At 41.8% G+C, this 22,813-nt stretch overlaps 1 protein-coding gene across 2 annotated transcripts in view; it reads right to left on the bottom strand.

Annotated features, from left to right (window-relative positions):
* Nucleotides 1-2,940: 2,940 nt before the first annotated feature.
* The window catches only part of LOC112261287 (mineralocorticoid receptor), a 97,525-nt gene continuing 77,652 nt past the window's right edge, over nt 2,941-22,813 (bottom strand). For both annotated transcript variants that reach the window (XM_042329668.1, XM_042329667.1), the window contains exons 7-9: nt 17,593-17,723; nt 9,524-9,681; nt 2,941-8,068 (exon numbers count right to left, since the gene is read on the bottom strand). In XM_042329668.1, the coding sequence (XP_042185602.1) occupies nt 7,913-8,068; nt 9,524-9,681; nt 17,593-17,723 (445 nt within the window). In that variant the 3' untranslated portion in view covers nt 2,941-7,912. The remainder of the gene's footprint in view (nt 8,069-9,523; nt 9,682-17,592; nt 17,724-22,813) is intronic.

Genomic DNA, 22,813 nt, shown 5'->3' on the forward strand with positions numbered 1-22,813 from the left:
GTATGGCATTGTGTGGGCGAGCAGTTTTCTGATGTCAAAGTTGTGAACAGAGTGCCCCATGGTGGCAGTGGGCATTCCACAGGCCACAATCAACAGCCTGATCAACTCTATGCAAAGGAGATGTCGTGCTGCATAAGGCAAATGGTGGTCACACCAGATACTGCCTGGTTTTCTGATCCACACCTACTTTTTAAGGTATCTGTGACCAACACATGCATATCTGTATTCCTAGTCATGTGAAATCCATAGATTAGGGCCTAATCAATTTATTTAAATTGACTGCTTTCCTAATACAATATGAACTGTAACTCAGTAAAATCTTTGAAATTGTTGCCTGTTGCGTTTGTTTTTGTTCAGTGTGTCTGCATTGACCCTTTGCACTGTTTATAATCTATCCTGTCACTTTATTGCTGTTTATATCTACCTCAATTACCTCATACCCCTGCACATTGACTTGGTACTGGTACTCCGTGTATATAGCCAAGTTACTCATTGTGTATCTATTACTTGTGGGGTTTTTTCTATTATTATTTCTCTATTTTCTTTCTCTGGATTGTTGGGAAGGGCCCGTAAGTAAGCATTTAGAAGAATATGACGAACACAATGTGATTGTTATCCTAATACACCAGATTAAAATCTCAATTCCCTTGAATCGGAATATCTGAATATTACCCTATCTTGGTGGGAAAGGATTTTCCAGAGTGCGATTAGGCAACAACAGAAAATGAAAGCGATAAGAACCAATGCAGGGTGAAAAGAACAGATGCAGAAATGAGAGAGAAATAAATGTAAAGCAGAGTGTAGAATGTTGGGAGAGAGGAAAAAGAGGTAGCTGAGAGAGAAAGGGGGCCACAGAAGCTGCCATGTGCACCGGGTGCAGCCGTGAAATGGGACTGATCCAATAGATTCTGTTTATCTGGCACGACTACACAGTGAAAGCTATTGGAAATCTGGGGGAGATTTGGAAGTGGGCTGTGGATTTTTCAAGAGCAAGGGAGAGAAAAGAAATGAGCAAAAGCAATACTGTCTGGTCGGGTTCTGTTGCTGCAGTCTGGCATCCGGGAGTATTTTCAGATCAGCTTTTAATGAGGTTAATGGTGATTCTGTCTACAAGGGTGGCTGGCGGAGGGGGGGGGGTTATAATATTATAAATGTCTCTTTAGTCTCATTCTCTTTCTCTTCTGTTTTTCTCTGCTGTTTTCCATCCCTCTTTCATTATCTATTGAATTGTTAAGACTGTATGAGCTAAAAAATAAGTTGATATTAGCAAAACAAATAAACATGCATTTGGATAACATGCTAAATTCTCTCCCTCTGTCTCTTGACTCATTTTCTTCTCTTCCTGGCACATCTTAATTAGTCATCTGGCTCTCTATCCCTCCCATCCTCCTACTCCAATTTTCCCAGTCTTGGATCTATATATACATATTGGATAAGCCAGTGGCCCGAGCTGTGTGCATTCCCTCTGGTTTTCCTCTTTCAGACAATCTCATTGGGGTCTTCCGACGCATGCACACACTCGATGTTACTTACAAACTGCAAATCAAAAATGACATTATTTGTTAACGGTTTTATTGGAATCTCTTGATAGTTTTGCAAACACAGTTATGGCAAATATCTGCTTCAAGATATACAGTTTGTAGTAGGAACTAGTTGTTTTTATTCACGCTGAAGGATATTCATGTACTGTGGATAGTTGCTGACAAATATTGTACAAAGCATTGGATTAAAAATGTATTTTGGGATAAAAACAAACCAGGTGCTATTAATAGGAAATGCTGAGCTTGGATGTGGCTTTGGGGATATGGCTTAGTCTCAATATACGGGGTTAATGTTTGTTAAAAAAAAAAGTGAATGCTGTGGCTCCATTACAACTGTAACCAAGTAATTGGTGAAGTAGGACAGAAATCGATGGTAAGCTACGTAGTGAGCTCAAAGTATTAGGACAGTGACACGTTGTTGGTTGTTTTGGCTCTGTACTCCAGCACTTTGAATTTGATATGATACAATGACTGGAGGTTAAAGAGCAGACTGACAGCTTTAATTTGAGGGTATTTTCATCCTTATCGGGTGAACCGTTTAGAAAGTACAGCACTTTTTGTACGTAGTCCCCCCCCCCCATTTTAGAGGACCAAAAGTACTCGGACAAATTCACTTGTGTAATAAAATAGTCTAAAGTTCAGTATTTGGTCCCATATCCTAGCATAGTGATACACTTTAACCTCGCATAGTCATTGCATCATTTCAAATCCAGAGTGCTGAAATACTGAGCCAAAACAACAAATGTGTCACTGTCCCAATACTTTTGGTTTACTGTACATCCATATCCTTGCACAGAGATAAATGAATGCTGTAAAAGATGAGTAATAAGCTTTTTTGTTTAGAATATATCGGAATTGAAAGTCATTTGTTATTCTATATGCATACTGTAAATGAGATGGTGGTTGGAAATCCCTTTGTACACATGCATAGTGTTGTACTGTAAAAGGATGAGCAGATAACCACTAACTTATTTCTGAGCAAGGCAGTAAGCCATATACAGTAGAACTTCCATTGGGAGAACTGCAAAACCTGAGACCAAGCCAACTAAACCTGTGAACAGTCATGATGCATCCATATCTCAATGATACAAATGGTTGTTTCTAGAAATCCCAGGGTAGCACGGTTTGGGTTCTATATTATCACCAGTATTGGAGTCAAATCCATTTATGTGTCAAACTTTCAGTCAATCCAAGAGTTATACCCCAATGAGCCTTTTCCTCCAATTCAAATGGTATGTCCAGATTATTTCCTAAATGGATTGGAAGTGTAGTAAAATTAATCCCAATTGTGGTGACCACATCAACTTGTCTTTCACAATGTATCTGAGTTGGAACCTTAATAGCTGAACAAACTGAAGAGGCAAGAGTATTTTCAACCTACAGTGTTTCAGCTTTAATCTTCTTTTTTTTTTTTTGATTGCTTGATTTGTGTGGTGCTATTAAATCACATATCGCCAAGGGGTTTGGGAGATAATCATGTCAACAGCAAGAACTCATTGATCCATAGTTTGGTACTGTCTACTCTCTGTAACAAAGAAATGACATATGTTTGCCTACTTTTTTTTAAAGTCACATTGACATAAAATGCAAAATAAAAGTACAAAACAATGTCAGATAAACAGTTAACATTATTTGTAAAGGAAGAAGAAAAAAAGAGGACATTTCTGTTCTTTCTCTAACATTCAGGTAGTAAAGTGTCTGTCACAATGTTTGGTACTTTCATAACTCACTCTAACCCGTTGGCTTTTTTGTAGCCTGGTCCCAGATCTGTTTGTGCTGTCTTGCCAACTCCTGCCAATCGTTATCATGTTTGTCATCACAATGACTGGCAAGAGTTGACAATACTGCACAAACAGATCTGGGAGCGGGCTAGCTTTTTCGTGTGAACCTTGTGCCATTTCTTTCTATGATCCAAAACGACAACATAACAAGTGGGAGCCGCATGAACTGCAGATATTCCAACAAGATGTAAGTTAAAGGAATAATCCACTCAAAAACGATATATTTAATTTGTTTCATTCGTCCCCTGTTGATACAGTCTCAATGTTTTTGCATGTCAGCAGCCAGGTTTTCAAGATGTATGTTTTTCAATAAGCAAAGTGCAACTTTGGTGCTTTCAAGACCAAAAAACGGGGTAAAATCATGTCAGAGATCTTCAGGGTTAGAAAGTCGGAGCTCTAGAGATATGCCAGAGTTTCCGACTTGGAATTCCGAGTTGAATTCCGAGTTGAAAATTACCCCCCACACCCACGACAGCATTTGCTTCTTGAAAATCTTACATCTAGAAAACTTGACTGATGAAGTAGTTTATTATTATTTTTGACACTATTAACAGTGGACTAATGAAACCAATACCAAAATATCGTTTCTGACCAGATTATTCCTTTAAAGTATAAATGTTTGTACACTACTCAAACATAATGACTTTCTTTATTATTTACAATATATACTGTAAAATGTTAAATCAGGTGAGATAAAAAGGCACAATTTTCCCTTAAATACAATGTAAACATCTCATCAAAAAAAGCATGCATAAACATCTCACTTTACAAAAAAAGTTATGTTTTTTATTTTTAGACAAAGTACTTAAATATTGTTTCCAGCAAAATATAATTCTTTCAAAAATACTTTTCCCATTCGTCCTATGAACCTTTTTTGACACTATTTTTAAAAAATAAAAAGGAGAGGGTAGAGGAGCAAAACAAGAAGAAAAAGAATAGCAGTTCTTTACAGCGTGTCTTTAGGGTCCTTCAGTTCACAACTTCAACACAGCAATGTACAAAAGGGACATGGATGGACAGTCTGCAAAATGAGACCGTTTAAGCATAGAGACTGGCTTTTTCTTTAATCGTGATCCTCCTGCCATTGTCTGTTCTCTATGTCCAACTCTGGACAGCTTCCTACAAAGTAGAACCTAAAGTGAAACACCAACAGCACCTTAAAGGGGGAGTTCACATTTTGAAGTGAACTATCTCTTTAAACTATAGGCCTTATTCATGCAGGGTCTCCCCGTTTTTATTCACATTTAGTTATCAACCAGACACACAATGTTCTAGTTGGGTTAATGCCTCAATTGTCACATCTCTTCTGTACAAATCTAATTCAGGCAATTACGATATTCAGCATAATCCTATAGAACGTAGGAAAACTAACAATGCCCTCGAAAAAAGCAGATCAATTATGCTCGTGCTTGCCAGGAAAAAAAACAACAAACAACCACACACACTCACAAACGAGGTGAAACGATGGAACCAAACGCCCCCTCTGTTTTTCCTCTCAAACGACTCTCTATCTCTCACGCTATTCAGTAGCATCATAGTGTTCCACAATGGTTAAGCAGTCAGTCAATCTGGTGTGAAACTAGTAAGAATAAGACCTGGGTTCAAGTACTATTTGAAATGGTTTCAAATTCTTTAGCTGTACTTAATTGAGCATGACTTTTGCAATAGAACCTATTGAAATGTCCCAAAAAATGCAAACCCCACCCACCTGGCAGTACCGGCAGACTAAAGCAAACGCTCAAAGTAGTTTGAAAGGTTTTGAATCATGTTTGAACCCAGGTCTGGTAAGAATGGTCCAGATGACTGGCCATACATCTAGAGTTGGCCCAAAGACAAGATGGACAACACAAAATCAGGACAGGTGGCCAATGCAATGAGTCAATCATTTATCAGCAGTATCAACATGTACTTCCAAAACAGTTTCTGTACAACAGTGGGGGAAATGTGACTGTAACCTAAGCAAGTGCCATTGCATTTACTGTATGTATTTGCCGCTTACCAGGTAAATTTGAATACATTATGCATTTACTGAAAGCACTGTGACTGTAGAGTAATGGCATTTTCCAACATCCAGTTCCAATATCAACGCCATACAGTATGTTTGAAGGTTATTGTATCTAATCAGGGTTGGGGAGTTGCATGTAATCTGATTACAAAAAAATGCAACTGTAATCAGTTACTTTACCAGCACAAATGTTGTTATCCGATTACGGATGCCTACTTTTAAAAACAGATTACTTCTTGGATTACTTTTAAATTCAGAATGGATGTTTGTGAAAAAAAAATCCATTTCGACACCTTTCCGTTTTCTCTATGAGAAAGGCAAGTTTAAGTTCCACCTGAGCGGGTCTGATCACAAGTCGGAGACCACTGATGACACACACAATGCGTTTGATGGATTATTTTTGTCATCTTCTAATGTCTCTTAAGGGGAAAGTAATCCAAAAGTACCTGGAAGTAATCAGATTGCATTACTGAGTTTGGGTAATACCAAAATTACGTTACTGATTAACATTTTAGACAGGTAACTAGTAACTGTAACAGATTACATTTAGAAAGTAACCTACCCAACCCTGTATCTAATGCTGATAATTGTACATGTGTTAGTTACCAGAAAAGTGTTAGTTCATCTTTACGTTTACAAAAAGAAGCACCTTCGGTGTAAAATGTCTGGTTTATGAAACCAAAAACCTTTGCAACAACACAAATGCTTCATTATTATTTCTGGAAACGGTAGATAAGTGTCGGTTGACTTCACAAAGGGTGCTGGTTTGGATGCACTGTAAGTACGTAGAAATAGACCAAGAAATGGGTGCTCTGATGTTTTCACTATACTCTATAACTCAGGGGTTCTCAAAGTGGGCTCCACATCTCAAAATATATCATTTATTTTTGTACTTTTATTACTAACAGATTAAACAAATCTGGGCCAAGGGATCTGTGGAATAATACTATATAAAGGGTGTAATACATATTATTAATCTACTGTACAATTGATGTTCTTAACCCTGGGGAACATGGGCCTGGGAGGCTCACAGGGATATTGGTATCCACAGTACTCAACCAATTATCAATATTCAATATTAATTATCCTTGTATTCCCCAAAAATGTTTTTTTTTTATAAGCACTGTCATTCAAGCTTTAGACAGCTAAGGTTTCTCTCTGCCTCGTGGCAAAATGTGTAGAATTTAAGGATATTAACATTAAAGCTACAACAACAAATCGGCCCCATGACAAAATGTGTAGAATTGCAGGAAATTAGCTTGAAAACGGCAACGTTTTCTCTCCGATGCCAAGGGCCTTTTAAAATGGTCTTTCCCAGGGCCCAAGACTTGGTTCGTCCAGCCATGCACAGCCAAAGTCCTAGTAAAAATCGTTTTATGCTATTTTTAGTCATTAGAGTTATGTTCTGATTTATGAATGGGTTCCTGATGAATTTGCTATGAAAAAAGAGGTCACAGCCCCAAAAAGTTGAGAACCCCTGGATAACTAACTGGGTGTACCGCCGTTACGATGTGAGGGAAAGTCGTCATTGTGAATCCATCAGGTGTTTCCATACTCCTGCACCTATTTTGGATGGAATTAATCTACTGACAAATGTTGCGTTGTTAATCATCTACATATCAGAAAGCCTTCAGGTATGACATGGCAGATTCACTTTTAACTGTTACTCAACTTTTTTCACACTGGATCACACAAAACACCATACTTTTGAAAATTCTTCATTTTGAAGTTTTTGCATATTAATACGAGTTACGTTTTTGATCGTTATACAACGTTAAAACAATTTTAGTTATGCGGGCATTTGGGTGTTGTAATGCACACCACTGCAGAACAAAAGTGGAATTAGTTAGCTTTTTAAGCAACTATTCAGTTTATTGTTAAGCTTGTATAGCCCTTGGAGTATGTTCAAATAGACCTTGATCCTCTCACAGAAACCCTACATTTAGTCTTTGTCATGAAAAAAGTATATGTTGCCATGTAACCTAATGAAAATACACTGCATAGCAACATCTAAGCATTGTTTTCCATATTGTCAGAGTAGTAGAACTAATATCCACGAATCAATGCAAAAGCACAGTTATCATCTGACATTTTTCAGGATGGTAAGATGGTCTGTGTTACTGTCTACCTGTGTGCGTGCTGCATTACTGTACACGTGGGTCTGTGTGAATGTATGGACTGTAGCGCAACCAAAAAAATGTATGGCTTCGAATCCATAGAAAAACATCATCGTCTTTGGGGGGGGGGCACGCTAAGGGTCGGGATGCTTCTTTGTCACATTTTTAAAAAGTCCTCGTCAGTGCGTTTTCCTTGGTGCTGAGATGTCACTCACTCAGCGTCACCTCTCTAACCGGCGGACGGAGATTGCAGTGTGGGGGACTCAACTTCCTCCACCTCACTTCCTGCCCCTCACGTGTCACTTCCTCCCATTTGAGATCGGGGAGGGGGCAGCAGATTGACTGGCTGGCATAGTAGTTAGGCCACTCCTGAGGCTAGGGTCCTTCCTTAGCCTTCCTCCTCTCCCACTCCTCCCCCTCTCGTTATTTCATTCTCTCTCCTCTCTTCCTCCCAAGGACTCAGTACAGTCACTTCTTGTGGAAGTAGAGGGTGTGTGTGTTGCCCGACTCCACCTTTGGTATCTGGTCACTGATTATCTCCACCAGCATCTCTGGAAACTCCACCTTCAGAGCCTGAGACTCACGGAACGTGTAGAAACAGAAGTCTAGCAGGTTCCCCACCAGCTAGAGGACAGAGAGAGGGAGGGATCAATCAATAACATGTTATTTGTCACATAGAGACTAACAGTGAAATGGGTCCTTCCCAACAATGCAGAGAGATAAATGTAGAAAATACACATTGAGAGGGGTAGAGAGAGAGCGGGGGAGGGAGAGCGGGAAGGAGAGTTGTAGTTTGATAGAGTCCAGCTGTGTTTACATAGGGATTTCATTGGCTTATCATGAAGTGTGAATAATACACAGTACAATCAAAGCCTTGTTCTTGGAAGTTGGGGTTAACTTTGTGCCCTGGGAAACCTTGAATTGGCATTCCCCTTTTCTGACGTGTGTTCGGTTACCGTGCCTTATTCAGAGTGATGCCACCTACCATAGCCAGATCCTTAGGTTAACTTTGTCATGGCATTGATATGACTGTAATTGTTTATCAGTTAGGGGTCACGACTCATGAGTCTGACATACCACTAGGGGGTGCTACTGATTCTCAATAGACTATACCTGCTTTTCTACATAGGGCATCGTTTCCCATACTAGGGGTTGCATGAGTTGAAAATGGGATCACGAGGGAAACTCTGGGGAAAAATAAATATAATAATTGCTTGGTTCATAGAACCAGGGTTACGTCAGTAACCTCCGGTAGCTGCTAGATGCGGTTGTAATAAACAGAGCGTTTTTTGTTTTCTTCCTACAAATGCGTCTCTCTTTTGAGCAGTTTAAGCTACAAAATATTATGACCCCATCACTGAAGGAGAAGACTCTCTCAGGAACACGTATGTGTCTACAATGCCCACCAACAGTGCAGGACTCATTAGAGTGGACAAGACCAGGCACTAAATCAGACTGGGGGAAAAAAGAACATCAATGAAGATCTATGATCTTCAGTGTAGAAAAAAACAAGATTATTGCCTGATCTTCTGAACTTCCCAATACCTTTCTGATGCATGTCAATCACTTCAAATCCTACTTCTTTCACAAGTATGGTTTGACAGACTGATTTTAGACTGTCATAGCCCCAATATCAGGGACTTTTCCCTTTGTGAGATGTGAGTATTTTTCCCTAATGCTTCTAGCTCCTAATGTTTCACCACATGCTAAGTTGTCCTTGCATAACCCCTACAGTCAGTGCGTTCAGTGCATTTAGTTAGGGGGACAGTTGTATTGACCCACCAGGCCACCACTCTGAGCCTGGACATTGATTCCTCCATGTTCCATTCATTCACCAATACAGGGCAATCTCTGCCCATTCCAAAATAAACACCCTTTAGGGCTAGTCATTGGAATGCAATATGTTATTTCAGAGATACTACCTTACATTGTTAAACTCCAGTCAGTGGACCTGCTATTTGAACTTGCTCTGTGTATGCATAGCATAGAGGAGGCTTGTTGATGGGACTTGGCATGGTGATGTGGCGCTGGGTCCAGTGCCTGATGTTATGGATACAGTGATGCGGGTCCAGTGCTTACATCATGCATGGCGTCCAGTAGCTTGGTGAGCTGGAAGAAGCGTTGCCACGTCTGTCCAGAGTTGTTGGTGGCCTTGCCCACAGACCTCCTCAGCTCCTTGATGTAGTTCACTCTCATCTCCTCAAACGCTGCCTGGTTCTTTAGGCCCTCTTTGGGAACTGAGAGGAGAGAGGAATCCAAAAAGATAAGTATTAATGGGAGGTGTAAACAACTAGCCTGCATAACACAAGATACATGTATTGTATAAGCACATGGCAGTTTGACCTAAACTTGACCTGAGAACATTTCATTTGAACACCCGACAGTTCTAACCATGTCATAAGTATTTTAATCAATTACCTTTTTGTTGACCAACCACATCAACCCTTTGTCACTTCACCCATTTAATTCAGTTCATGGTAGTTGTCCTCTTTTTTGACTTACAGCATCAGTCAAATAACTAAGAGAGTGATGAACAGGATTTACAGACAGTATTTTAAGTGAGAAATTAGATAAGTGTGTCTTCTCAGGATGGATACAGGTATCCTCTCCATTTCTCCCTTTCTAAATCTCTTTCCCTTTAGCTCGCTCTCTCTTTCTCTCTCTCTCTCTCTCTCTCTCTCTCCCTCGCTCATATCTCCGTAGAGGACAAACTAACGGCGATATGGCTGCCTGCCAACCTCATCTTAAATGACATTCCGTGTCTGGCTGGCTAACTGATTAAGAAACACCTCGTCTCTCAAAGAATGTCTGTCTCTCAAGTCTCCCAACACAGTCTCTCTTAGATCTTTCTTCTAGTGGAGGCCTACAGGAACACTTCTGATATACACTGTGGTGTAATGAACAAAGTGCTGCAGGTACAGTAATCAAACTAACCAGCACAGTGCCTTTATCACTAGTAGCCTGCAACTCTGCCACTGTTATTCCACTGCTGCACTGGAGGTTGGTGGCACCTTAATTGGGGAGGGGTGATGGCTGGAGCGGAATCAGTGGAATTGTATCAGCATGGTTTTTATGTTTTTGCGGGCATTATAGTGAGCCATCCTCCCGTCAGCAGCCTCCTGTGCACTGTTGATTATCATAGCTGCTACTACTACAGTAGATTATCATAGTACACAGTAACCTACATTATTATGGTCATACAGAGGCATCACATGTTATTCAGACATATATTGAAAACAGGTCTATAGGTCAAAAAACAATTGTTTAGTTTTATTAAGTGCAATATCACGGGACAGTGTTAGTTAGGTACTCTACACACACACACACACACAAATAAACACACTAAAGCAGGTGTTCTCTACCTAATGTTGGTAATTGACTAAGCAGCTTCAGGTAATGATTACCTCAAACCAGAGCAACCAACTGTTCCAAATGACACACTTTAAAGTCTAATTGACATCCTGTTTCATAGGGAGAAGGATGACACACCATAGCCCAGGTTAGTAGGCTACCTGCCGGGCTGGTCCCAAATCTGTTGGTGCTGTATAGGCAACTCCTATGGTCAGACGTGGCGTTAGCTGGTCCCAGTTCTGTATATGCTGTATAGCCAACACCTATGGTCAGAATAATCATGCCGAACAAACAGGGCTGGGATCAGTCTAGGACCTGCCTGGTCCCAGATCTGATCCAAACATTACATGACAGTGACCATAGTAGTTGGCAAGACAGCCCAAACCGATCTGGGATCAGTCTAGAAGCCTAGGCTACTTGCCTGGTCTGATATCTGTTTTTTGCCCACATGATGACAATAACCCTAGGAGATGGCAAGATAACACAAACAGATCTAGGACCAGTCTAGGAGGATAGGCTACCTGCCTGGCTAGATCCTTCTGGTGTCACAGCGTGGCTCGACCTGCCTCACAGTGGTACGCTAATGACAAGCTGCTCTCCTTGTACTGTTTCTATGGTCAGTTTTGATACCTTTAAAAATGTAAATTTAAAAAAGCTATTTTCTGGGTTGCCTATGGCCGAGTTGAGGCACTGTGTTGACCCTTGAGGCCTGCATTTGATATACAGATGTAGGATCTTAATTTGATCACCCTGTTCCGGGAGACCTTTCCTGCTACGCAGGCCATTTGAAACTTGTAGTGTATTTGAGGTTTAAAAACGCTTGTGAAATTTGTTAATACCACTTTGAAATTACGGACTTGATTTTCCCTTAGGGGGTCTGGCCCGCCCTACCGTACCTACTTGCCCATCCAAATGAAATATTGATCTGACAGATGCACGCTGACAGAAAGACTCAAATCTCAGATAAAGTATCAGCATGAGCGAAACAGCACCCCTCTGTCTCTGTATGTGCAGGTCATGTATCTGATACAGTCTGGACAAAAGGAGTATGGCACATCGTACTGAAATCTGTGGATTGTTTCATATCACATGCATAGGCCTATGTCTATTTGGGAAGCCAGCAATTTGGGCAGCGCGCTTGGCAATAGGCCTAGTTGATTATTTAGTCGCGGCTGTCAGTGAAAATGATCTTAAATGTGTGAAAATGTGTCTCGAGTATCATTTAAAGTGTTGAGACAAGAAGGGGAGTGGTGTGTGGCGACGATATGGGCGTCTTTCTCCAGAATGTGCTCCGCTGTCTGCTGCATTGTTTCATTGTGTGAATTGTTTGACCTTTTGATTAGATTTGTTTTAATCAATTCACCATTCCATATGTAACGAGTAGGTCTACTAAATGTACCGTTCATCCCTGCCATCTGGCTACATTAATTTATGTTAATGCATGTATTACAGACATTTATTATTCTCATTCTAAGAGTGGAAACGTTGTTTCTGTTTAAGTTAATTTTATATCCATAATTTAGGAGTTTAAAAAATGTTTGTCTTTTGTTTGGAGTGCTCCATGTGAGCAATGAGGATGTGAGTGGTTGAGGGAGCGCGCGCACACGAGCACGCCAACCTGCTGAGTTGATACAATATTGCACTTTACTAGCGATACCTCACGTCAAGACAGGTTGAAAGGGAGGCAGACAGGCAGAGTATAGAGATTAATACGATTAACAGAACCTGAATTTTCATCAGGCTTATTTATTAGTTGGCTTTAGGCCTATGTATTTTACTTAGTTGACGATGGAAGTTATTGGCCTACTGCTGTATTGGCCTATAGGCTATCTCTGGGTAACATGCACTCATTTCGTTAGCTGCCAAAGTATCACGGTGTATCAATGTGTACATATGGCAAAGGCTGGTACTCTTGCATTAGTTAAATTTGAGATTTTATGGTTTTGATTCAGATTTTTATGATTAACCACGTGACAATAATTTTGAGAAACGAAAACATTATTGAAATGAAACTGTTCCACAAACATTTTATATAAAATATAATCCAGAACTGGAACATAGATCGGTAGAAATGGTCGGATAAATTGTAAACTTCTCCAAACTTGAAACTACGAGCTGCCTGTGTTCTTTACTATAACACCCAATAACACAATTCCTGGGGAAAAAATGGCTCGTTTTTAGAAATCAAATGCCCATCCAACTGATTCCCTCTGTTACCGGCCCTGAAACAATGCCCATCCAACTGATTCCCTCTGTTACCGGCCCTGAAACAATGCCCATCCAACTGATTCCCTCTGTTACCGGCCCTGAAACAATGCCTATCCAACTGATTCCCTCTGTTACCGGCCCTGAAACAATGCCCATCCAACTGATTCCCTCTGTTACCGGCCCTGAAACAATGCCCATCCAACTGATTCCCTCTGTTACAGGCCCTGAAACAATGCCCATTTATTATAATCCACGTAATAATTCACACTTCCTGTTGCTGCAGGATTATTTTTTTCTGCTGTAGCAAACTGGCTCAAATTAAGATCCTACATCTGTACTATACTCAGTCTGTAGTAAATGTGGTGCACCTGCAAGTAAACATTTAATTGTACTGTGTACACCATGTGTGTCATGTACATATGACAAATACACTTGATTTGATTTTATGTTTAATTAGCCTAGTTTGAAGCTTTGCATTTGAAGACTTAACCCAAACCAACATGTGGCAGACAGAAACGCACACCTGTTGATGCTGAGAGCCATGTGGGAAAATACAGTTGACAGGACTTTTTGTTTCTTAGAACACACAGCCACAGGCAAGAGTAGGACTAGAGCCTGTCAGTTAGCATTGCATCTTGGAGGAAATCGCTCAGCGAATGGCAATGCTCAGTCGTACGTACACAGGCACGACACACACACACACACACACACACAGAGGCATAGACACCGTGAGAGATGCAGACGCACACACACAAACCTAGCCTAGAACGTAGCAGAGACCAAGAGCAAAAGAACGACAAAGCAGTAACTAGAGCTCTCTGGAAAAGCATCAAGGCAAGAGAGAGGGATTCTGTTCTTTCTGTTTCGCGGCTTGTTTTGTGGCCCTTATTAACAGGAACATGCTAAAACCAGTGCCACATTTGGGCCCTGTGTTCTCGCCCCACTGACTCAGTCCCTAATTTAATTCAGCTCCAGTTGGCATTTAGTGTCTAGGGCCTGCAGAAAGTGTCATTAAAGGGCGTGGCCGGCAGAAAGTGTCATTTAGGGGCGTGGCCGGCAGAAAGTGTCATTTAGGGGCGTGGCCGGCAGAAAGTGGGGCAATTACTCAACGCAGGTACCCAACATAGATGTGTCAACCAGGCCGTATTTCACACTCACGCACGCACATCCATATTTCTTAAGCAGCACCGGGTTTAATAAATAATAATAATAAGCACCAAACGGAAGAAAACTGACTGAAATAGTGAGGGACTATCTATACCTGAACTTGTCCAATAAGAAATGCTTGTTTTCATTTTCTATTGCAAAACCTTTTGCTACGGTGCTCCCTAATGAATATGACCCAGGATTTTCTATGAATTGCAACCTGTTGAACCCTCTTCTTTTTTTTCTTTTTTTTCACAACCTAGAAATACTTGCATTGCTTCTCCCTCCTGATATGTTCTGTACATAGCCTATATATTATATTGGGTGTCAATGTGAAAATATCCTATCGTTAAACGCATGACATGTAGCTTCCTGCTTTAGTCTTACCAGCTCATACCTCACTGACTGTGTGTCTTGGCCTTGATTCAAGCCATGATGTACCGGCTTACAAAGGGAAATGCAGGGTATTTCAATAAATAAAGACTGCCGTACAAATATGCCTGTAGACTGTTCTCCTCCTAGATAAAACTTAATCCAGAAAGATATCGCATCCTGTCGCACCGGAAATGTTTAATAAAACAATGTCAAAAACAGCCCCCCTAATGAATAACACTCAAAGGATTATTATCTGTCTGACAAATAAATCAGATTATAATAATGGATTGTGGTTTATATAATGATTATATTGCTTTTTTTGTACTAGTTTTAGAACACTACTTTTGTGGGGTAACTCACGTTATCTACCATTAGTGTAGCACCCACCTAGCGAGTGAGGCTAATGCATGTCAAGTTTAGAAACCATTTCATGACCAAATCATCCACCACAATATGTATTAGGGGGCGTTCTATTACCGAGTATTGTTTAAAGGATAATGTTTCCATACATTATCACTGTGGAGCCGAAGGGTACATCTGTTTTTATCAGATCACACCCATTCTACAGGGTCTCATGAGACACTGCAGGGCAAGTGAACCCTTAACCAAGGTCAAAGACAAAAAACAGCTCCACACACAACTACTTCTCTATAAACACCTTTCCACAATAACTCATCACACACATTATCCTTATCTCACTTTATTAGTTGGTGACAGTCTGTGCTCAAGGATATGGAGGAAGTTGGTAGCTGGAAATGTTTTCTCTGCCTCAAGTATCAGATCTAATTCCACTGTTAGTCACAAATATTAAAAGAGGATGAAACAGCCTTTTTTACAAACCTAAAAAGTAAACAACATTAAATTCAGTCACTTCAGTACAGAAGGATTGAGATGCTAAAATGAGAACCTCTATCATCATCCACAAGCCCTACAGTAGGATGCAATCTCTGACAGACACTACTAAAACCCTATTCTGACAGATTCATGCAGCCACATACGATCAGTCAGATCACCACAGCACTCTCTCTCTCCCTCCATTTGGGCCATGTTTGAAGGAAGTAGGAGAAAAACAGCAGGTTTTGGAGTGCTGCCCAGTGCTTGACTGGACTTTTATTAAGTACAGCAGGGCTCTTTGGAGAGGCTCTAGAGGATGAGGAGGGAAGAGGCAACAACAACAGACGGACCAGAGAGCGCTCTCGTTCTTTGTTCTCTCACTCTCACTCACTCACATATATATTCATTCCATCCTTCCACTCCAACAGCACTCCTGCGTTCAGATTAATTTACTGACACTCAGGTTATGTCAGGCCAGTGTCAATGCCCTTTGGGAATGCTTAGAATTTAGGGACTAAAATCTCATTTAATTCAAATTACACAAGTGTGTTATGTCATTGATTGATCTCCTTTTCATTTAAGATACACATTTTAGTTAATTGTATTTTTTTATGCATATCCTCTGAGTGGGGTCATGGCCAGTGCCACTGGAGCACCCCTGGAGCAATTAGAGTTAAGTGCCTTGCTCAAGTGCACATCAACAGATTATTATAAAATGTTTTACCTTGTTGGCTCCAATATTCAAACCAGCAACCTTTGGGCTACTGGCCCAACGCTCTAACCTCGAGGCTAAATGCCCCCCCTTGCAGGTAGATAAAGCAATATGCAACTAAATTAGGTGTCGATAACGTAATTTTGTATTAAAAGGGTCATAGCTGCGGGAAGTAGTTTGGGGGTGGAGGTGCCTACATTTTTTGTTGTTGTAATGAAGCCCTGTATTTACTTCCCCAAAGCCAGATGAACTCGTGGATACTATGTTTGTCTCTCAATGCCGTTTGAAGGAATTTGCTAACTAGCATTGGCGTAATTGCTAACGCTAGCTTGCACTGGCTCGCGAAACTAATTCTAACTTCCTCTGGATGCAGAGACGTACAAATGTAATCCATGAGTATTCTCCGACTCTGCAGAAGTAGATAAATGGCTTCATTGTCAAAATCCCAAAGCATCCCTTTAATAGTTTGTCATTTTCCGCTCTGTTTGCTCTAACAACACTCCTAGCCAGGCATCCATTATCAATCAGGCAGAAATCCATGGAAAGCTGAGTAGTGCTGCCTCTGGCTCCAAGTGAGACTACCCAGGATCCTCCAAACGGAGGCCTGACAAGTCAAATAAACATTCCTACAAATCCGCACGGCGGCAGTTCAAAGCAGAGCAGAGGGCTGAAGCCTGGCCTCCCTAAATAGCTCCCATAACTGGCCTATGTAGCCTTGCCCTCCTGTAGCTCTGCCTGCCTGCTCTGCCCCGACTGCGTTTACTGCTGGACGCCAACAAGAACCTTGTCCTCAGTTGCCATATGGTGAAACAATATGGGGGTCTCGCTTTCTTTATGTCCCGTGTGGCTCAGTTGTTAGACCATGATGCTTGCAATGACAGGGTTGTGGGTTCGATTCCCGAAGGAGGACCAGTACAGAAAGGGGTGCACTCCCTACTGTAAATCGCTCTGGATAAGAGTGTCTGCTAAACGTCTAAAATGTAAATCCCTCTGTCACACTGAGATTCTTCTCTCTGTGTGTACTTTCTCACTATTTTACCTCTCTCCATCGATTGCCCTCTCTCTTTCTCTCTGGCACATTAGTGTCATGACAGGTTGCATGCCAGAGGTATAGCATAATCATTGCATCCTGTAGTGTCACCCAATCCCGCTTTCCGTGCCTACCTAGAATGTATACAACTCCAGCTTATTATAGACATGACCCTGTATGTATACCTATTGTTATTCCCTGGTTCCTGTTTGTGTTCCAACTCCAAGCTCAGCAAACAAATGACAAGTGATGTACCTGTTATTTACTCTGTCAACCTGCTTGTATACTGACATGTGGCTGATACACACTACCTCACTGCAGCTATCTGTTTATTGGTGCAACAAAAACACACACACCATATAGACTCTCTTTCTCACTCACTCTCTCTCACACACACACACTGCTGTATGCACACACTCACTTAGAGTTGGATGTTTTTCTGGCAAAGGAACTCACACCCCCCCCACTTCCACACACCTTCAGCTGACTTACCTGTGCTGAGCAGCAGCAACACTTTCATGGAGAGGAACTCTTGGTAGGTGAGCTGCAGCCTGACAAACTCCTGGCTCACCTGCCTCATGCCCAGACACAGGTCGTACATGGCTGACTGCTGCATGCGGTCCCTGGGGGGAGAAAGGATGGTTGGTCAGTGCCTGAGGCGTATTGGTTCTTGCTCTCACTATACAGCGCTGTACATTTACCTCTAAAAACAACTGTTTGAGTGCATTCCCACTGGGAACACACTGGTTGAATCAACGTTGTTTTCCCGTCAGTTAGATGAAATTCCGTTGAACCAATGTGGAGTAGACGTTGAAGTGACGTCTGTGCCAAGTGGGATGGCTCAGTAAGCGCCCATTAGCATTGACTGTATTGTGTCCAGCCAAACTCATCTCAGATGTCCATTAAATACAGCCAACATCCCCAAAACACTGTGAATCATCCATGTAAACTCTTATATGTACATTTCCCACCATCCACCACATGATAACATACAACATATTTGTATCCTCCCCCCTACACACACACACACACACACACACACATACTACTGCGCCTCAACCCTTTGGAACATCTTTCCACATCGTTATTCTACTCGCTGAGATAGGATGAGTTGAGAGCCAAATTCCTCTAGAGTACAGAGCACTGCACACCCACAGGAACACAACGCAGATGACTTCGCTGCTTCAGTACGCTGTGTAAAGGCTGAGGAAGACTTACTGCATCACCCCAGTCATGGTACCTGAAAACACACAGATACACTAAACATACACACTCCGTTCTAAACATAGTCGCTCACACACCATATCAGAGACGTTGATCTCGATCCTGTCAACGTGCAGAAACGGCCAACCAATAACAACGGGGCAGAGGGACAGTGGAGTAGGTTGGGTCGGATGGAGAGGGAGAGCCAATGTGTTATGCAGATGCCGCAAATCCCAGGGAATTATGGGTTTTGGAAGCCACCTTCTCCACTTGAAATCATCCATCATGTCGAGACTCGAATAATCAAATGCAAGCGGTGTGGCTCCATTTGAAAGGGAGTTCACCATAGGGGCTGCATAGCAAATGGCACCCCGTGCCCTATTTAATGCACTACTTCTGACCAGAGCCCTATGGGGCTAGGGTGCGATTTGGGAGGCAGCTCATGTGATACTACTGCAGAAACCGCATCGTGACACTAGGACAGAGGAGGGAGATTCTGCTCTGTGGATCGAACCGGTCTTAACATTCTGAAACAGATTTGCAGCAACAAGGGAGAATTGGTGCATATGTTCTCATTATAAGCATAAAGTAGGTTTAAAATACTAATTAGTCCAATTAGTTTACTGTATACGATGTTCATCTGGCTGCATGAGGCTTGGTTTAGCTGAGTGTCTCGTTCTTTTTCTGAGTGTCTGACTGTATTTCTGTCTGTCTGACTTTGTCTAACTTAAGAACATATGAAAAATGTATATGTTTTAGGAGTAGCATTGTGTTGGAGTTCTGCAAACTGCATTTCATTATTCGGAGAACCTTTTGGGTCTGAGAATAAAAAGTCTACATATTTTGTCTGAAATGAATTTTGCTGAATCATTGCCCAAAATTAGAAGAAACTCACTGCCCCTGGTTTTTCTCTCTCCGGCTCTCACCGTTGCCATGGAGAGAGATTCAGGAAGCAAGAGCGAGGACGTAAAATGTCAGACTCACTTCACTGATGTGAATATCCCTGATAGACAGAGCAACTACAACTCTATAACCCCCACTTAAAATACAATAGTTTGTATTGTGTTGTTTTTCTTGGGGTCACTGGATATTATTGGCAAACGTCTTTCAGAGTCTTGTTTATACCTCGTTATCTTCTGTCCTCTTGGGTCGAGAAGGAACTTTGCATGACCTTCTTGACCCTCCTCTGTCAATTGCTACAGTTTAGGTCTAGATGCACCGACTACGGGCCCAAAAGTTGGAATAACCATTTTAATACAGCTATTGCAAGCTATTATCAAACGTTAATGCATAAATTAAGTTTAAAGAGCCACTGAACACAGATTGGTGTGTTTTTTTCTGTTGCTCATTAGAAAGATGAGATTTCAGTCTTGGAAGTGTGTTCCTGACCGATTCTGCATTTGGTTAATGACGTTGGTCTCCCATGAGACACTGCAGGTGCAGAAGCCTATTTCACTTCCTCATAATCCCCAGAATAAATCTAAGAACTCAACAAATCTTTCATTCATTTTTACGTTTATGCCAATGATGTTTTAGTAGTGAAATGTTACATCTAAGGTATTTGGTGCAGTATTTCTCAAGTAAATAATGTGTTGTCTTATGTAAACAAAGTGGGAGTTGCTGGGTAGGTCTGCCTCACTGTCTATGCTATTGGATAGACAGCAATCACCGCAGCTGTTCACCCCATGTTAGTGGGAAAATGGACAAATCGACAAATCAAATCAAAACCCAACCTTCATTTACATGGACAGACATTCCAAACTCCATTTTAGACGAGACTGACTTTATGACCAAAATTATCCTATTTACACGTTGTAGTCAATTTTGACACTAGAATAACCATTTCGGACTCATATCGATGCCACATAGTTTTCAAAGGGATTCGTTGCTTTTTGAAGGCAGTTGCTCTTTAATTTAGATGTATTTGGCTTTGACATCAAGAGCACATTTGTCTTTTTTTTAGTTCTCTCTCAATCAGAGGACCTAACTAAATTAGGACGAAAAATCCAAGTGGGCGGACTATCCAGCTCCAGCCAATTAATTCAATAAACAATGTCAAGACAAGGAAGTCACTAAGGAGCCATAGAAACCATAAGTTAACAAACTACTTCCTCAAGGACTAGAGATGAACAAACTGCTTCCTCCTCGAGGACTAGAGATGAACAAACTGCTTCCTCCTTGAGGATTAGAGATGAACAAACTGCTTCCTCCTCGAGGATTAGAGATGAACAAACGGCTTCCTCCTCGAGGACTAGAGATGAACAAACTGCTTCCTCCTCGAGGATTAGAGATGAACAAACGGCTTCCTCCTTGAGGATTAGAGATGAACAAACTGCTTCCTCCTCGAGGACTAGAGATGAACAAACTGCTTCCTCCTCGAGGAACTAGAGATGAACAAACTGCTTCCTCGTCGAGGACTAGAGATGAACAAACTGCTTCCTCCTCGAGGACTAGAGATGAACAAACTGCTTCCTCCTCGAGGATTAGAGATGAACAAACTGCTTCCTCCTCAAGGACTAGAGATGAACAAACTGCTTCCTCCTCGAGGACAAGAGATGAACAAACTGCTTCCTCAAGGACTAGAGATGAACAAACTGCTTCCTCCTCGAGGACTAGAGATGAATAAACTGCTTCCTCCTCGAGAACTAGAGATGAACAAACTGCTTCCTCCTCGAGGACTAGAGATGAACAAACTGCTTCCTTCTCGAGAACTAGAGATGAACAAACTGCTTCCTCCTCGAGGACTAGAGATGAACAAACTGCTTCCTCCTTGAGGACAAGAGATGAACAAACTGCTTCCTCAAGGACTAGAGATGAGCAAACTGCTTCCTCCTCGAGGACTAGAGATTAACAAACGGCTTCCTCCTCTAGGACTAGAGATGAACAAACTGCTTCCTCCTCGAGGATTAGAGATGAACAAACGGCTTCCTCCTCGAGGACTAGAGATGAACAAACTGCTTCCTCCTCGAGGATTAGAGATGAACAAACTGCTTCCTCCTCGAGGATTAGAGATGAACAAACTGCTTCCTCCTCGAGGACTAGAGATGAACAAACTGCTTCCTCCTCGAGGACTAGAGATTAACAAACGGCTTCCTCCTCGAGGACAAGAGATGAACAAACTGCTTCCTCCTCGAGGACTAGAGATGAACAAACTGCTTCCTCCTCGAGGATTAGAGATGAACAAACTGCTTCCTCCTCGAGGATTAGAGATGAACAAACTGCTTCCTCCTCGAGGATTAGAGATGAACAAACGGCTGCCTCCTCGAGGACTAGAGATGAATAAACTGCTTCCTCCTCGAGAACTAGAGATGAACAAACTGCTTCCTCCTCGAGGACTAGAGATGAATAAACTGCTTCCTCCTCGAGGACTAGATGAAAAAATGTGGAGAAAGTATGGATTGTTTGATATACTGATGCTGACTGGCAGACGGGCAGACCATAAGACAGAAAGATAAACGGGCAGACAGAAAGGTAGGCCGATAGACAGATCGAGCGACAGAGTAGCTTCTCTACTCTATACGTCTCTATAGGCCGATAGACAGGTTAGTTTCTCTACTCGTCGCTATAGAGTGACAGACGGGTTAGTTTCTCCACTCGTCTCTATAGAGCGACAGACGGGTTACTTTCTCTACTCGTCTCTATAGAGCAACACGGGTTACTTTCTCTACTCGTCTCTATAGAGCGACAGACGGGTTAGTTTCTCTACACATCACTATAGAGCGACAGACGGGTTAGTTTCTCTACACATCACTATAGAGCGACAGACGGGTTAGTTTCTCTAAACATCACTATAGAGCGACAGACGGGTTAGTTTCTCTACACATCACTATAGAGCGACAGACGGGTTAGTGTCTCTACACATCACTATAGAGCGACAGACGGGTTAGTTTCTCCACATCACTATAGAGCGATAGACGGGTTAGTTTATCTACACATCACTGTAGAGCGACAGACGGGTTAGTGTCTCTACACATCACTATAGAGCGACAGACGGGTTAGTTTCTCTACACATCACTATAGAGCGACAGACGGGTTAGTTTCTCTACACATCTCTATAGAGCGACACGGGTTACTTTCTCTACTCGTCTCTATAGAGCGACAGACGGGTTAGTGTCTCTACACATCACTATAGAGCGACAGACGGGTTAGTTTCTCTACACATCACTATAGAGCGACAGACGGGTTAGTTTCTCTACACATCACTATAGAGCGACAGACGGGTTAGGTTCTCTACACATCACTATAGAGCGACAGACGGGTTAGGTTCTCTACACATCACTATAGAGCGACAGACGGGTTAGGTTCTCTACACATCACTATAGAGCGACAGACGGGTTAGTTTCTCTACACATCACTATAGAGCGACAGACGGGTTAGGTTCTCTACACATCACTATAGAGCGACAGACGGGTTAGTTTCTCTACACATCACTATAGAGTGACAGACGGGTTAGTTTCTCCACATCACTATAGAGCGACAGACGGGTTTGTTTCTCTATACGTCTCTGTCT

Source organism: Oncorhynchus tshawytscha, linkage group LG11, assembly GCF_018296145.1.
Source record: "Oncorhynchus tshawytscha isolate Ot180627B linkage group LG11, Otsh_v2.0, whole genome shotgun sequence".
Lineage (NCBI taxonomy): Eukaryota > Metazoa > Chordata > Actinopteri > Salmoniformes > Salmonidae > Oncorhynchus > Oncorhynchus tshawytscha.